At 36.8% G+C, this 16,408-nt stretch overlaps 1 protein-coding gene across 3 annotated transcripts in view; it reads left to right on the plus strand.

Moving 5' to 3' along the window:
• The window catches only part of PER2 (period circadian regulator 2), a 48,207-nt gene that overhangs the window by 5,307 nt on the left and 26,492 nt on the right, over positions 1 to 16,408 (plus strand). For all 3 annotated transcript variants that reach the window (XM_035888832.1, XM_035888831.1, XM_035888833.1), the window contains 7 exons: positions 720 to 970; positions 6,218 to 6,319; positions 7,623 to 8,097; positions 8,676 to 8,744; positions 11,897 to 12,051; positions 12,554 to 12,675; positions 14,722 to 14,923. In XM_035888832.1, coding sequence (XP_035744725.1) covers positions 7,724 to 8,097; positions 8,676 to 8,744; positions 11,897 to 12,051; positions 12,554 to 12,675; positions 14,722 to 14,923 — 922 coding nt within the window. In that variant the 5' untranslated portion in view covers positions 720 to 970; positions 6,218 to 6,319; positions 7,623 to 7,723. The remainder of the gene's footprint in view (positions 1 to 719; positions 971 to 6,217; positions 6,320 to 7,622; positions 8,098 to 8,675; positions 8,745 to 11,896; positions 12,052 to 12,553; positions 12,676 to 14,721; positions 14,924 to 16,408) is intronic.

The following is a 16,408-nucleotide window of genomic DNA, read 5'->3' on the forward strand; positions in this document are numbered from 1 at the left end:
TCCTGCTGAGATTCCTAGTGTCTTTCTTGGGAAACTGTTTTTCTTAGGAAGAATAATGGTGTGGATGGACTTTGTTAGTACAGACTTCTGAATGTAAGAAAATGCTGCTTTTTTTTTTTTTTTCCTACTATTGTGAGGGTGAGTGAGCACTGGAGCAGGTTGATCAGAGAGGCTGCGTAATCTCCATCCTTGGAGATATTCAAAAGTCGTCTGGAGGCCGTCCTGGGCAACCTGCTCTAGATGACTCTGCCTGAACAGGGTGTTGGACAAGATGGCCTCTAGAGGTCCCTTTTGATCTCAACCTTTTTGTGAATTGCAATTTTGTAATTGCTTAGTAAACTCTTTAATGTTCCTACCAAGCCCACAGCAACGTAGATGAGTTTAGCTTGGGTGTTAAAATGGTATTTTAACCAAATTTCTTAAGCACTTGGAGCTCCTCTTGACTACATCAGGCATTTTGCTCTATCTACTGGATTGGTTGGCCTTTCATTCTTATGGCTGTTTCAGCCCATGTAGACTATGTACATAATATGCATGGACATAGTATGATACCATACCAATAGTAAATTGGAAGGGTTATTTTATCTACTGTAGAAGATTCTGTTATTTTAAAGCTTTATAAGACCTTACAATAGACAAAAAGTGTTTAAAATGCAAATTTGTATCTGATTCCTCTGCTGGATGACAGTTTCATGTTTAACCAACATTTATCTGCATAGGCATGGCATAACTATGAGCATCTCTCTGGTATCTGTTTGAAGAGGACACTGTTGGGGGGCCCAGGTATTTCTTTTATATTTTATAGTTGTAGAGGTGTCCGGACTCTGTAATGGTCAAAGATTTCCAGTAGAAGAGGATAAGACGAATTAAATGCATGTGGGAGACTCTGGACCTAGGCACTTCATGCTTTTGATGCTAGCTGGGAGGGAGTTTGATAAACACTTTTACCAACTTTTCATAGAAAAAACAGGTAAGAAACATGCATAATTGTTATGATTCATGTTAGTAGAAAGATGCTTCTCCCCCACCCCGCTAGAGCTTATGCAGAAAATACTGTTCTGTGTTTGTTTTATCTTAGAACTGTGATTTCAGTCATGTATATATGCTCATTCAGAACTGGTTTTTTGTGTATAAACTGGGAGTTACCTTATTTGAAGCTAAGACATTTTTAGCCTAAAACCATACTTATTCTTAAATTAAGTTTTGAGTTTCTTCACTGAGGAAACAATCTGGTTGGAAGCATCCTTGCAGTGGATGCAAGGGCCCTGGACTTGTGCTTATGCTGACCTCTTCCTGTATAGGTTCTACTATAAATTCAGGGTGGCACTTGGATGGCTCTGGACCAAGGCATAGCCTTGGTCAGTTCCTCTGTTGTAAAGTGGCAGCTGTAAGCAGCGGTTAATTAGGATCACCTTTATAAAGATATTATTAACTTTTATTTAAGAAACAGTCCTGTGTTCAGGATTATCTTGAACTAAAAGGTGAATCCTTATAAAGAAACTGTGAAATGAATGTTGTGAAATTCAGATTTTTATTGAAGCACTTGTGATATTCTAGATGATGTTGATAATTTTATTGACATAAGTATAAAACTTTGACTTGCATCTCATTGCTTTTTAAGAAAAAGAGCAAAGCTTTTTTTTTTGATGACTTGCAGTGAGGTGAGGAATCAACTACAATTTTTTTTTTATTCAAAAAGTCCTGCAGGAAAATTTTAAGCATCTTCTGTTACTTGTTCATATAGTGAAGTGTCTCTTGTCACAAAAAAATGAAGCTCTTGATCTTATTGCTGGTGCAGTCATACAGTTAAACAAGTAACTTCTTGGATTATTGTTTGTTTTTCAACACTTTTTCTTAATGTTTTGCTACTACCGAGCATTTAATTATTGTCTAATTGCACAGGGAGAGTGCATTTATTGTAGAAATTACTTTTCAATTTTCTCTGAAATTGCATGATGTGATTAAATCCCCACTAGTTATTTGTCGTACAAATGAGAACTTTTACCATTTGGCAAAGCAATCATCCAGAAGATATGTGGAAACTCTTCTTGTTGATAAGATCTTAAGTAAAATTGAATCCTGACCATTAGGAATGTCTCCCATTGGTGCTAGTACAGTTAAGAGTCCCCAGATATTCACATGTCTAAATGTATAGTCATAAACTGTGTGTCACCTCTTGCTTCATTTGTGAATACTGGTAAGTTCATATTAGCTGCAAATTTAGACTGAAATCTTCAGATGTTCTTCTCTTACTCAGTTCTTGAATTTGTTAATTTTGACTCTGGATTTTTAGTTTTTCGTTCTTTAAATGCCAGTACTAGACATTACTTTTTTTGTGTGTGTGAAAAGAAATCTGGACAAATCTGTTCTCTGAATGTAACTGGATCTCTGCTGAAACAAGATTTTTGAGTTAAAATGCCATAGTTTCAAAAGAAATTTGCCTCCTTGGTGTTCTACAGTTGTTCTTAAGAGGGTTTTTCAAAAGCGTAAACCCCTTATTTCTTCAAGCATTTGTCCATACGTATTTTGGTATGTTTTTCTGGGTATGCTGAAGTTCAGGCTGTTTCCATTGTCTTACTGCAGGATAAAGGAGCTTCTGTAGCTAACAAATAACCAGAAGACATTTTCTGCACACATAACCTGGCATATTAATGCCTACATTTGTCCTTAGTGCTCAGTGGAAGTATGTTGCCTTTTTCATACACTTCATTAAGATCTTAAGAATTCCAGTCTTTGCCAGAATGACTTTGGGAGGTTTGCCTTGTCTAGAAGAGTAGAACATTTTTGTGAGCCAGTTGTCGTAAAATCAAGCTTAACTGGTGCCAATTTAAGATTAAAAAGTTTTTATTTAGAGAGTCAAACCAGACAGCCTCCTTTTAAAAGTTCAGAAAGATGGAGCAGAAAATAAAGCTGGTTTAATGTACTTCTCTCAACATCAAACCTGAAAGAGCTCTTCCTCTGTTTCAATGTGACTGTCTACACTTATTTACTGAACTTGTCATGAGATGCAATTACTGTGGTAACAGGAGAGAACCTCAGACTGAGAAAGCATGCTAGCTTTTACCTTTTCATTCTTGTTTGGTTATTGATTGGAAATTTATTCAAGCATGTAAGTAGGATGAATATGTGCAACTTATTACGGCATTTTGACTGAGATTAGTTTCAACATTAATTAATCTCTCTGGGATGACTGACCCTCTGTGCTTCTCAACTGTTTGCATGGTGCTTGCATATGCATGCAGATGTTCCACTTAAGAATCTTCCTCTGTCTGAGAGTAAAGTCTAGCCAGATGAGATGCATCAGTTCTTATCTCAAATTACAGGCACAGAGCATGATGCAGGGTAATTGCCAGTCTGTTCTTTTTTTCACAGTTGTTCCAATCTCTTAATAGAAAATCTCTCCAAACTTATGGCATATATTAGCATTGTTACTTTGGGGTATTTTGGCTTTTTTATTTATTATACAAGCTCTTGTTTTAGAAACTTTCCTCTTCCATCTTTCCCCAGAAGCTCTTGAAAGTCTATCATAATCTTTTTCTTATTCCTTCCTATTTATTCTTCTTGTATTCCCTGCTCTGGTATGAGCCTCTGGTACTGAGGCTTTTGAGATTTTTTTGAAACAAAAGAAATTTTGTGCAAGACTGACTTTCGGTGACATAAATCTTCATCCTGCCTAAGAACACTGTTCCACATTAAGGAGTTGAGCCAATTCTTCTCAAAAGATACTTTTAAAAAGGTCAAACTTGTGTCTTCTCCCTTACCAGGATACCAATTTTTGTTTCTGTCACGATTGTCCTTGGGGTCCAAATTGTAGTCACAGTAATGTAGTTATGTAGGACCTGCATAGATACTTACTGTGAGCAAAGCTGCAGAAGCTCTGGTATGTTACTAGTTAGAAACAGAAGTAACACAATTTAAGTGTTTCCTGACACAAGTTTCTGACAGGTGTCAAGAGCAAGAAAATTCACATGGTATCTCCTATAGGCCAGTACCTATTTCTTGTCTCTTGGTGATTCTCTTAATTTGAATTCATTGCTTAAAATAAAAATTTTAAAACCCCTGAAATCTTGACTGTCATTGAATTACTCATCTCTTGTTCAAGGAGGCACAGGAAATTCCTCAAAATTTATTAGACAGCTTATATTTCTATATTGGGAATGATTCTCTCCCACCTAAGGAAAGGCTATTGAAGTTTGCTACAAGTACCTGACAGAAGTGTCAGAGAAAGAAGGGAGGAGATGAGACAATGGATCATATTTGGGAGTGGAAAAAAATTGCTTGGCAGTGGCTTAACAGCTCAATATTTCAAACTGCAAGACTCTATGTGCTAACTATGGTACAATTTTATTGACTCTTAAACTTCCAAAGATTCCAGAAAAGACTAGGGAAATAATTTTCCAAGGAAAGGTTGTTCCAAAAATCTATTTGCAGACAACTCTTGAGGCTGAAAGTACTACAGCATATGTCATACTTTGGCTTCAGAATTCAAGAGAAGAGGTTTCTTGTACTTAAAGACTGAAATACAAAATGTTTGCATTCAGAGTAGGAAGGCTGTGGTACAGTCATTGCTCTTCCCATAAATAGCACAATTTTCCTGATATGTATATTACCATAATATTGGGCTAATTATCTTTGGAGAATACAGGACTACACTAAGAGTCTGTCTTCTGGCAGTTTATGTTTATGAACCTATCGACAGTGATGTATATAGTTTTCTTTAAGGGATTTAAGTATAGTATGCCAAAGTTGGTTTTCTGGTGGGGTTTTTTTGTTTGGTTTGGGGTTTTTTGAGTTTTTCCTTACTTCTAAAGAAATCATGTAACCTGGTTTACTAGCAGATAATGTTTTGGTTATGTCAGTATGTTTTTCTCCTGTATCTAAAGCTCTTTCTAAGCAGAACTTGGTCAGAACCTGTGCCCTAGGCACAGGATATTGTAAGAGGAATGTTTGATCTCACCTTAAATTCCTATACATCAGACCTCCTCTTCAGGTGATGCTGTGTCTGTCTTTTCCAAAAGTTTCATTTTAATCATGATGGTGTTAATCTTTGTCATTTTGACATGCATAAGGCATTTATCTGAAGTGGACAAAATGATCTCCAAGGTTACCTTTAACCTTCACCAGGAAGGTAAAAAGCCATCCCACTGCTAGCTGAGTACTTTTGCTGGAGTACCTTTACGCACCGAATCCTCTATAGACCTTTACAACCTCAGTGTCCTCTGAGAAATAATAGTACAGATGACACATGAGAAGTAGCTTCTTGAGTGGGTTCAGTTATTTAACCAGACAGATGCTCTTATTTCTGCAATACTTGAAGCAGTGGTAAGAGCGTTTCCTGGGTGAGAATGGCACCTAAAATGCTCCTTACCTATGCAGTAACAGGAGGTTTGTCTCATGCACTGAAGCATATAGGTGCCTCCTCAGTGCCCCCTTCTGTACTCCCTCTTCTGAGCCCTTTGACATTTTCAGTCACTCTCGGACAGAGTGAGTTGTGACTATCCCTGCATTGTTAATCATGGGCCGTGATACTGCAGGTAGTAGCACAGGTACCGCTAACCAGTCAGGCTCACTTGGAGTATGTGTGGCGAGAGTGGGCTATGTACAGGGACAGGTTTTCATTAAAATGTCTAGCTAGTGAAGGCAAGTGAAAGTGCGAGTTGTGTGTACCAGAGACATTAACTAGATCAGATAGTTCATCTCCGATTTAATCATTTAGGGACATGGTTTAGTGGTGGGATGTCAGGGTTAGGTTAAAGGTTGGACTCGATGATCTCAAAGGTCTTTTCCAACCAAAGTGATTCTATGATTCGACACTAGAATATGTGCTATTGTGAAATAATACTAGAATTTCATCTAATTTCTAAATATTCTTTTATTGCATGTTCCAGTTATGTAATTTTTAAGACAGAAGTGGCTTACTTTGTCTAGAAAAAAACTGTTTGAGCTACTAAAGTGTAATTTACTGCCTGGATTCTACCGTTCAATGCAACAAGGTAACAGGATGTCTATTTAGTCTGGATTAGGGTACCTGAAGTGAATACATGCAGAAATGAATTGTTGGTATATTTTACTCTACCCAAAGGGGTAGTTTTATTATTACCTATAATGAAGTACTAGTGAATAATCTTGTAAAGAAAAAAAAAATGTATTTGTATGCCATTACTGATAGCTTAAATAAATGTCCTTAAACTACACTTCCTCTTTCAAATGAAAACAGGTATCTTGCATGTTACTTTGGCCAAACAAGGAGACGAGTAATATTTTCTTCTGAAAAAGTCGAAATAACCGTAAAATGTCTGGAAAAACAGCAATTAGGAGGGTAAGAAAATAGTTTCTGTGTGGTGGGGGTTTTTTTGTGGAGGAGGGATGGGGGGGGGAAGGGATTTGAATCACAGTGTGTTTTAAATTAAAATTAAATTAATGTTTTCTGTTTTAGGCTTTCTAAAATATACACATATATTTGTGTTTAAAAGGAAGATGCTGCAGTTCATGTTAGCCAAACTTAGTTGCAGATTTTTTCATTGACTTTCTTATTCCAGTCAGAGGTTTATTAGTCAACAGTTGTACTCTTGAGTGTTTTAAATGAAGAAAAAGGAAGGAACAAACATGGTTCTGTTGTTTTAAAAACAACCTTTATTTTTTCCTTGATGATGAAATACATTGTTCAGAGAATTTTAGTTCATGGTTTTGCAGTATAGTTGTCTCTGTGGCTTGCTGAACTAGACTAGGAAATGAGTCAGGTTAAATATCTTTATTTTATGAATAAAGTTGAACTGCACTCTAGGACTTCTCCTTTGATGGCTCTTCAGTATTACTCTGTTCTTAATTCACTTCCATATACACTCTGACTTTGAGCCTAGTGGGTTAGAATTTGCTCCCTGAATTAGTGGTAATAGGTAGATAAAATTATTCTCAGACTTATTTGTGTCTTAGAATTTTTGTTGTTGATGAATAGGTGGGTTTGTGTACTTAGTTACCTGGTTTCTACTGTATGTTCAGTCTATCTACCTACGTGGCTTTTGTACAAAGAAAGAAATGAAAAATCAGTCAAAATGACAGAACTGATCTTAAAAGAAAGAACAAGACTATGTATTTAAAAACAGCACCTCTATCCTCCTCTCCCCCCCAAAAAAAACCCAACCCACCCCAAAACATAACAAAACCTAAACAAACGACAAAACCAAACAGTCTCCAAATCAAGTAAGGAAACCTCTGATGTCTGAACAGAATATTTTTATTTATCAAGGTGAACTGGAAGCCAGAGGAATGATTTTGCTGAAAATAATAATAGCTATTGTCCAAATCCAGGCAGTAAAATTGTCAAGTATTAAGTAGGAGAATAGAAAACAACTGAATGTTTAAACTTTTAAGGAGAGTTTTTCATGTTTATTTCACTTCCTCTTTTTTTGTGTAAGTTTTTACTAAAAAATAAATACCTTTTCCACTGTAAAACATTGTTAGGTTTACAGTTAGATATAACTTAAACTTTTACCTGTTCAAATGGTGAATATATTAATTACGAATATCACTTATCACTTAATTTCATCAGTCAGTGAGAATTCCAGTTTGTCAGTAAAGGCAAACAAGACAATAATTTGTTTCTTCCTTCCCTTCCTCCTCAGATTTGTGGGTCTGTACTTCCAAACAGAGTGTGTACAGAGAGAAAATTCTGAATATGGCTTGATTTGCTCTTGATCTTGACAGTGTTTCTAATGAGTGTCCCATGGACTCTATCAAGTTCAGAGGGTTCTACTCTAGCACTGAGGAGCAGAACCCTGAGCAGCAACCTGGTATCAGTGAAAACATTTCTTCGTCGTTCTCTTTAAAAGAGCAACAGAAAATGAGTGATTATTCTGGACTTGCAAATAACCATAGCCAGATGATTGCTGAAGATGCAGAAGTTCAGCCAAAGCCTGAACACTCTCATGAAGTTCTTCAGGAAGATATTGAAATGAGCAGTGGATCCAGTGGAAATGACTTCAGTGGAAATGACACAAATGAAAATTACTCGAGTGGTCATGATTCTCATGGCCATGAATCTGATGAAAATGGGAAAGATTCAGCAATGCTTATGGAATCTTCAGACTGTCATAAAAGGTAGTTGCTAATATTAATAATTTTAATTTTTATTTTTGTCACTGAAGTTTTTCCATTTGTATCTAATTTCTGAATAATAACTATGGTATAAAGCGTATTTTCAGATTGAAGCTGAATATTCTTTTCCACTAGTTAACTTGTAATCTCGTACAATGTAAATTGTTTAATGTGTTATAATTTGTGAAGAGGTGGTCTCCAGTGTTCTGTGGGGCCAGCTTAATTTGAATCTTTCTTCTCACATTGTGCATTTAATTGGCTTTATTTATATATTTTCTTGTAAACCAACTTCTATAATTCTGTATGAAAAAGTGTCAGTCTGGTTTTATGTGTAAGAATGCAACTGTGCTATTTTAAATAATAGATTAGTGTACAGAGCAAAGCTACAGTAAGAAGAATCTTCTTAGACAAATGTGTAACAGCTATAGTTTCCGTTTATTGTACCAGGCAGAAGCTTTTAAATTTTGTTGTTTTTTTTCTAAATAACCAGTCATTAATAGGAAACTATAAAGCTAAAATGAGCTAAAAGTTGTTTGTTAGGTTTACTAATATTAAGCTCTTTCTATCTTTCCTTATTCTAGTTCAAGCTCAAATGCATTTAGTCTCATGATTGCAAACTCTGAACACAATCAGTCTAGCAGTGGATGCAGGTAAATTAATGTGCATATATTTTCAGTAATTTGCACGTATGTAATGCTAAAAGCTGAAAACTAAATAATGTTGTGTCTTGGTTTGTTGTTGTGTTTTGGCTAAACCTGGAGGAGTACACAAGAAATCCTATCTTTGATTCTCTTCCTGTCCATAATCAGTAGCATGTCCTATTAACCACTTGGCTGAATTAGAGGTTTTTGTTGCTGTTCCGTGCAAGTTGTGTGATAACCCTTCAAGTCATCTTACTTTGTTGTGATTTGGTAGCTTAACTCTGTAATTTTATTTTTGTGGTTCACTTTGAGTATTGCTCCAGCTCTAGTGTTTGGGTGGGGTTTTTTTGAAACTTTTCTTTAAATTTTCTGCTCTTCAGAATTTAGTCTGAAGCCCTTGCCTGGGGACAACCTAGTAGTGTTTTAACATCAGAATTCACCCACTGAGTTGGATGTGTTCTGATGTCCAGCAGCCATATCATCTGCCTCTCCTGTGTTCCATTCGCCAGGATTCAAGCCTCAAGTCTGTAAGGATAAACCAACATCAGCTTCAGGAATCCCTCTGTATGAACTCTGCTTCTGACCCTGATAGCTTTGAGAAACCCGATGGCATTGAGAAGGCTCAAATCTGGACACTTCAGAGTGCCCTACTGTACTTGTTGGGGTTTTTTTAAGTCAGCTTCTGATCAGGGGACCAAAACGTGATCCTGAGCAGATCAAGAATATCTAGTTATAGCACACTGATGTTAAGACCCCTATCTACATGTACCTACCTGAAAGTGTTTCTACCTGATACAGTCCCTAGAGAAGTGGTAAATTAAAATTACTCCTCTGCACCATTTGGTGCTTGATGAACTTACTGTCTGTGTCTGCCTTACAGGCACCTGGAGATCTTGTTCAATGCTGTATTTTCAAGTGGAAATTGTGTTCTGGATTTCATGTTGCTTAGTATCAAAGACAGAGTGAACCAAAGGCATTTCTTAATCTTCCTTTCCCATTGATTTAACTTGCCTCACTGCAGGATTTTCGCAGGGGTTACTTATTACAGTTTTTCTGATACCTCTTTATCTTAAATTTCATTAATAGCTGCCTGCTCAAAAATAAATAGGAATCCAGATGGTACAGTGTTTTCCCCAGCTGTTAGGCACAGTGCTAGAGGGTTACAAAGCAGAATCTGATCATTTTCTGGGAATGGGAGACTGAGGATGTCTAGAGAATGATCTTTAAAGCAAAGATGAAAATAGGCCTATAAGCTATAAGTTTAGTCTTTCATTCAAAGGCTGCTGGGCTTTGGATTCAATACAACATGCTAACGGTTGGACTTGATGATATTAAAGGTCTTTTCCAACCTAAACAATTCTATGATTCTATGACACCAACCAACTACTTAAAGCACCTTTCCAGTTCATTGCTGCGTAAAGCAAAATGGAAAGCTCCTATCTTTATAAAACTTACTTATTCTATCCTTTGCAAGTCAAAGCCTTCCCTGTGGTTGGCTACTGTGCCTGATGCTACTGATCTTTGGAAAAACATTTTTGAGTTGTATAATTTATTTTCCAAGGAGGCTTGTCTTCTATATTTGCTGCTGCTGTAGGCTAATTTGGAAAGGTTTCTTTTCTTGCAAAAGAGTCTGACCACTCTCATGAAGCATACTTGGAGAGTACAAAACCAGCAGTATGCTCAGTTACTTCCTAATCTCTTCCCTGTCTCTTTCTCCCTACTGCCTGTGTAGAGGGTTCTTCTATTACCAAGGCCCTGTTTGATTGCATCAGCCCAAACTGTCAAGCCACATTGTAGATGTGATTTTAATGTACAGCATGAACACAATGTTTCCCAAGGGAGTACTATACTCTTTTGTTTTATCCCTTGCCATTATTTCTTGGTACAGAATGACCTCTGATTAAGTGAATGCTATGTTTCTCATAGTGCATTGTGATGTAAGCAAGAACAATGTGTATTCTCTTTGTTGCTTTCCAAGTGTTTTTGGTGAAATACACCCAACAACTGTCACATGATCGATCTACCTGAGGAACTTTTCAAACTTCACAGAAAAATGTGCAGAAATCCTCTTGAAAATTACTTCAAAGCTGATAACACTTTATTGAGCACTTCAGACTGGGTAGTGCAGTTGCCAAGACTATTGTTTCTACAGTGCTAGAAACACTTAGGGACTACCAACCACGACGATCAGGTGGTAGGAGAAGACATTCCTTTTGATGGGAAAGAATTTATTTTTAGGAAGGTTTAAAAAAGGCTCTAGAATTCTCTTGATCGTTGTGACTGATTAGCTTTTAAAAATCTACTCCAATGAGAAAGACAAGATGATTTTTCATTTTAACTGCTTCCTACCAACCTGCCACCTGTCTTTGTCATCCTCCCCTCCCTTACCTCCTTTGCTCTTCCTTTTTGATTTTTGTCGGCAGCTCTTAATAATGGTGAGAGATATCAGGAACTGCAAAGGAAGGCAATAATTTTCTGATGTTGGCACTGATGATCTCTGTAGTTTGACCTTCTATACTGAGACAGCACTTCTGAACTTGCACCTGAGAAATGTGAATGCAATTTCTGTCTCCAGCCTCCTCTGATTCTTTATCCTACATATTTAGTCAAGTTTCCTTATCTTATTTAATGTATTGCCATGCTTAACTGGGATACGTTGTTCCAAGGATTTCTCCATATGTTTTGTTAACTTGATGCTCTCCCACTGCCATTCCCTTTTCAGGGACCTTTCTTATGAGAACCTGCTCGAACAGGAGGTGAAGACTTGAATGGACCTCCTGCTTCTCTCCTTTGAAGTCCATGAACATTTCTATGAGTTTGAATTTGAAAGGAACTAAGGAAAATACCACTAAAAAGGGAGGAGGGAGACTGTGGCAAAAAAAAAAAAGTTTTCTGGTGCTTGGGTATATGTACTGTTGCACATGTAGAGTACATTTTACAATAGGACTTCAGGTGGCGGTAAATTTTCATTTTAAATGATTCTAGCTAACTTAATTATTGTAAGTTCTGAATGTTGATACTAGGTACTGGAAAAGTTTATGTGGCTAGCTGTACAAATTTAGGTATGTGACAAGTGTCAGAGTATATTTTGACTTCTATGAGGACAGTGTGTCACTTCAAGCACTTAAGTGACATTTTATTTTTTGTCTTTAATCTTACAGTAGCGAGCAGTCCACTAAAGCCAAAACACAAAAGGAGTTGCTGAAAACATTACAAGAGCTGAAAGCTCACCTTCCTTCTGAAAAGAGAATTAAAGGCAAATCTAGTGTCCTAACAACATTGAAATATGCTCTTAAAAGCATTAAACAAGTTAAAGGTAATAAAGTTATAATACTACCTAGATAATGCTAACCTGGATAAAATTAAACATTTAAAATAGGAATTTAAGTGTGGTAGTCTGTGTAAGGCTAAGTTCATTATGTTTGAAAACCTCTAAACAGATGTTTTTATGGTGTTCCCATTTGTTGGCTCTGTTAACCTGTGTTCCTTTGGGAGTTAAAGCAGCTTTCTAGATGGCTTGATATTTTAGTATAGAAAATTAATTTGAAAACAATTTACAATTTCATACTATTTGAACTGTCAAACAGACCAAAATATATGATCACACACATGATTATATTAAGGTGGGTAAATTTATTTGGGTTCCTGATGAGGAAGCTCTGTCGAAGACAAACTGATTTGGAGTAGTACCTAGATTTCCCAACTGCCCATTCTGTGCTTATGTGAAAAAAGATTTTGTCCGTTTACTGCTTTGAGGCTGAATGTTTAATGATGATATTTAAAATTCTGAACATACGTTGTTTAATGTTCTTATGTAGCCAATGAGGAGTATTACCAATTGTTGATGATTAATGAATCCCAGCCTGCTGGACTCAATGTGTCATCTTACACGGTGGAAGAAGTTGAGACTATAACCTCAGAATACATCATGAAAAATGCAGTGAGTATGGTGACCCAAGTCTACAGTGTGTATTGAAAATATTTTCTAGAACTGGAATTCTCAGGCATGCTGCCTTTTTACAAGGTAGGAGTTGGTAGTTAGGCCAATAAGCTTAAGAAGCTGTCTTTTACCTTCCAGAGGATGTTGAGAAAAAACTCTGAGCCTTTGCAGACTTTACCAACAACACCTTGATCTAAGCTTTTTTTCTGTCAGTTAGGTGGGAAATAAGTATAGAATCATAGAATATTTTGGGTTGGAAGGGACCCCTAGAGGTCATCTAGTCCAACCTCCCTGCAGGGAGCAGGGACACCGCTAACTAGATCAGGTTGCTCAGAGCCCCATCCAACCTGGCCTTGAATGTTGCCAGGGATGGGGCCTCCACTGCCTCTCCGAGCAACCTGTTCCAGTGTTTCACCACCCTCATTGTAAAGAACTTCTTCCTTATATCTAGTCTAAACCTACCCTGGTTTAGTTTAAAGCCATTACCCTCTGTCCTGTCACAGCTGTCCCTGCTAAAAAGATTTTCCCTGTCTTTCCTGTAGGCCCCCTATAGATACTGAAAGGCCGTAATCAGGTCTCCCTGCAGCCTTCTTTTCTCCAGGCTGAACAAGCCCAACTCTCTCAACCTGTCCTTGGTCCTCTGAATTGTACCTCATGCTTAGAGACAATGGTGTAATGTATCTCAATATCCATGTGGTCTAATGCACTGTGAGACAGTTTTCATTTTAGAACACTTGCTAGCATCGGAGAGTAACTCTTTCAAAATTTTAGTCAAGGCACACTGTGAATCATTTCAGCTTATCAGTAGGGGTTATTTGATGTTTCACCAGTTCTTTGTGTTAATGTGACTGAAAAGTGATGAAAGTGTTGGAATTACTATTCGTTGAATCCCCTTCTGTGCTATTTGTCTAGTCTTTGCAACTGGTGTAAGCTTACTGTGTGATTCGGTGATACTATGTCTTCTTGTCTGGGTAAGAACAGCTGTGACTATCAACGTAGTTTTTATAAGTAAAATGATAGTTTGAATGGTTTTTTTGGGGGGGGGGGTTGTGTTTTTTTTTTTTTTTTTTTTTTTACTATTTATTTTCCACATTCCCATTGTTTTAGGGATAAATTATGGAGTCTTCAAAAAATAATTGCATCTAAACTTACTGGACTACCAAAAAAACCCCCCCCCCCCCCCCCCCCCCCCCTTTTTTTTTTTCCTGAAGCCTCTGCCTGAATGTATGAAGTTCTGAAATCAATAAAAAAATGACATGATAGAGGGATGTTCCCTAGCTTGAAGTAGTTGGTCTTTGTTGTATGTATGGATAGTGGAGGTTGCCCACAAGGTAAATTAAATAGAAAGTCTAAAGTACAACTGAGAACTTCAGCCAAATATCATAAACATTGTTCAATTGATCTGAACCATCTGAGTTTGTGAAACCACTGTTCTGACGACAGCTCTTAAGTTTGTGTACAGTGTTAGTGGACAGAGCACTAAAGGTTATGACGCAGGAAAGTCTTCTGTGTCAAGAAAAAAATGTGAAGTGATGCAAGTGGAGTGTGTGTGTAGTTGTGGGAGACTTTTTTTTCCCCTACACCTGTCTACTCGTTATTTTATCAAGTGGTTTAGAGCACTCTTTTTCATTTTGCAGTGGATGGACAAGCCAACATAAACAGCCTTCCACAAGACAGTTGAATTTCATAAATGAAAAATATGACTGTAACAAGCATAAGGAAAATGTGCAGTTTTATAGCTGGAAGCTCTTTAATTCTTAATTCATAAATTCATTCTGCAGCATAAAATATTAGGCAATGATATCTAGGGCTTGTAACCCAGTAAGATGCTAGTGTGTTATTCTTATTGTATAGTTTAAAAAGTGTACTGTCTGTGTCTACTTCATAGGCAGATTAATTTTATTGTATTCCTCCCTAAACAGATGCAGTTTAATACTTATATTAATTTTTATTTTGAACTTAATGCTTTTGTATCTTTTTAAGAAATACTTACTGTATTGAAGAATGTTTTAAACTGTCTAAATAATTTGAGATTTTTGTTTTTAGGATATGTTTGCTGTAGCAGTTTCTTTGATTACTGGGAAAATTTTGTACATCTCTGATCAAGCTGCTTCTATTCTCCGCTGTAAGAGGGGCTATTTTAAAAATGCCAAATTTGTGGAGTTCTTGGCACCTCAGGATGTCAGTGTGTTCTATACTTCTACTACCCCATACAGATTGCCATCATGGAATATTTGTAATAGAGCTGGTGAGTGGTCTCAACAGTAGGTATTTCTATGACCTTCTTTCAGTCATGCAAATGCAAACACTTGAACTAATTTTTTAGTATCCTTCCATACTTCTCTATCACTTTTTAAGGGCATAACACAAATGCATTACTAGAACATTTCTGAACAATGCTGGATGTATAACACTCTTTTATGAATCAGCAAGGCTTGTCTGTTGGCTAAAAGTCTTTTGAATGTCACTGTTTATTGGTTCTTGTGCCCCTTTCATCCAAATAATGAATGAAAAAAAAGTAGGTATTCATGCTGAATAGTGGGTTTGCTTTCCACTTTTACTAGCAATCAGATGACCACCGTTATTCCTCTAAAAATGCTTTTCTTCAGGTATAAGTGGGATAATATTCTGTCTCCTTCCTTTTAAAATGGTTATGATGTGAATACTGGACACCCTGATTACAGTGTAGAAAGATGTACTTCAGATACCATCACTGTGCATTCACCAAATGTAATCATATTTCTATTCTTTTAGCCTTAGAAAAATGATGTTAGGTATGCTAATGGTGAAGGATCAAATGTCTTGGGGCACTTGATGTTTGTTTGTGGGAGGCTTGTTTTACTTGTGTAGCTACAGTTGTTAGGAATTGAGAAATAGCTGCCAACTGTTTTAACGTAACGCTTGAAATTCAAGGTCTGCTCTGAATGTTTGAAATGCTAATCCCTTGTATACTAAGTCTATTAAATTAAGTCAGAGTGTGAACCATATTTAATCTGAAAAAACAATTGGCAAGAAATATATACTACATAATGCATGCATAAAGCGGGTTGGAAAGGACCTTGTGAGGTCTCTAGTCCAACCTCAGGCTCAAAACAGGGTCAATGGTGAATTCTGACCACGTGATCCTAATTACAGGTATTATTCAGTTATGCAATTTTTTTCTGAAACATTTTCTGTAGTTTTATTATGTTTGTGCATAGCTTCAAATTTCAAAAATGCAATAAGTGGAACTATGCACACTATCCCATGTGTCAGCTGCCACAGAATATAATATCCAAAAGTATTGTGACTGAGGCCTTTGAAAGACCAAAGCTTGCTTTGAAAATCAATCTGTGGCTACTCTGAAAAAGGAGGGAAATAGGCTTAAAAGATGAGAGGAAGACTACCTGAAAAATACTTCTTTTTTGGGGTGGTCGTGGTAGGTGGATTTGATGATCTAGCTGTCCTAATGCTTTTTTAGGAAAAAGGTAAAATTTGGCGGTCCCAGATAATCAGACATTTTTGGTCAACACCATAAACTACAGTGGAAAAGCTAAGAGTAAACAGCTCAGACTGGAGAACTATTTAGATAAGTTTTTGGCAAAAGGCTTAATAAACAAGCAGCTGTGATTCGCACGCCAACCTCACAATCTGAGTGGTATTTGGATTTAGTTGCTTATGAAGTACATTGTTCAGTAAATACATATGGAGACTTCAAGGAATTTAAACTTTTTAAAGAATTCAGCCTTTATTA

This window comes from Egretta garzetta, unplaced genomic scaffold (assembly GCF_000687185.1).
Source record: "Egretta garzetta isolate BGI_Z169 unplaced genomic scaffold, ASM68718v1 scaffold161, whole genome shotgun sequence".
NCBI classification, from domain to species: domain Eukaryota; kingdom Metazoa; phylum Chordata; class Aves; order Pelecaniformes; family Ardeidae; genus Egretta; species Egretta garzetta.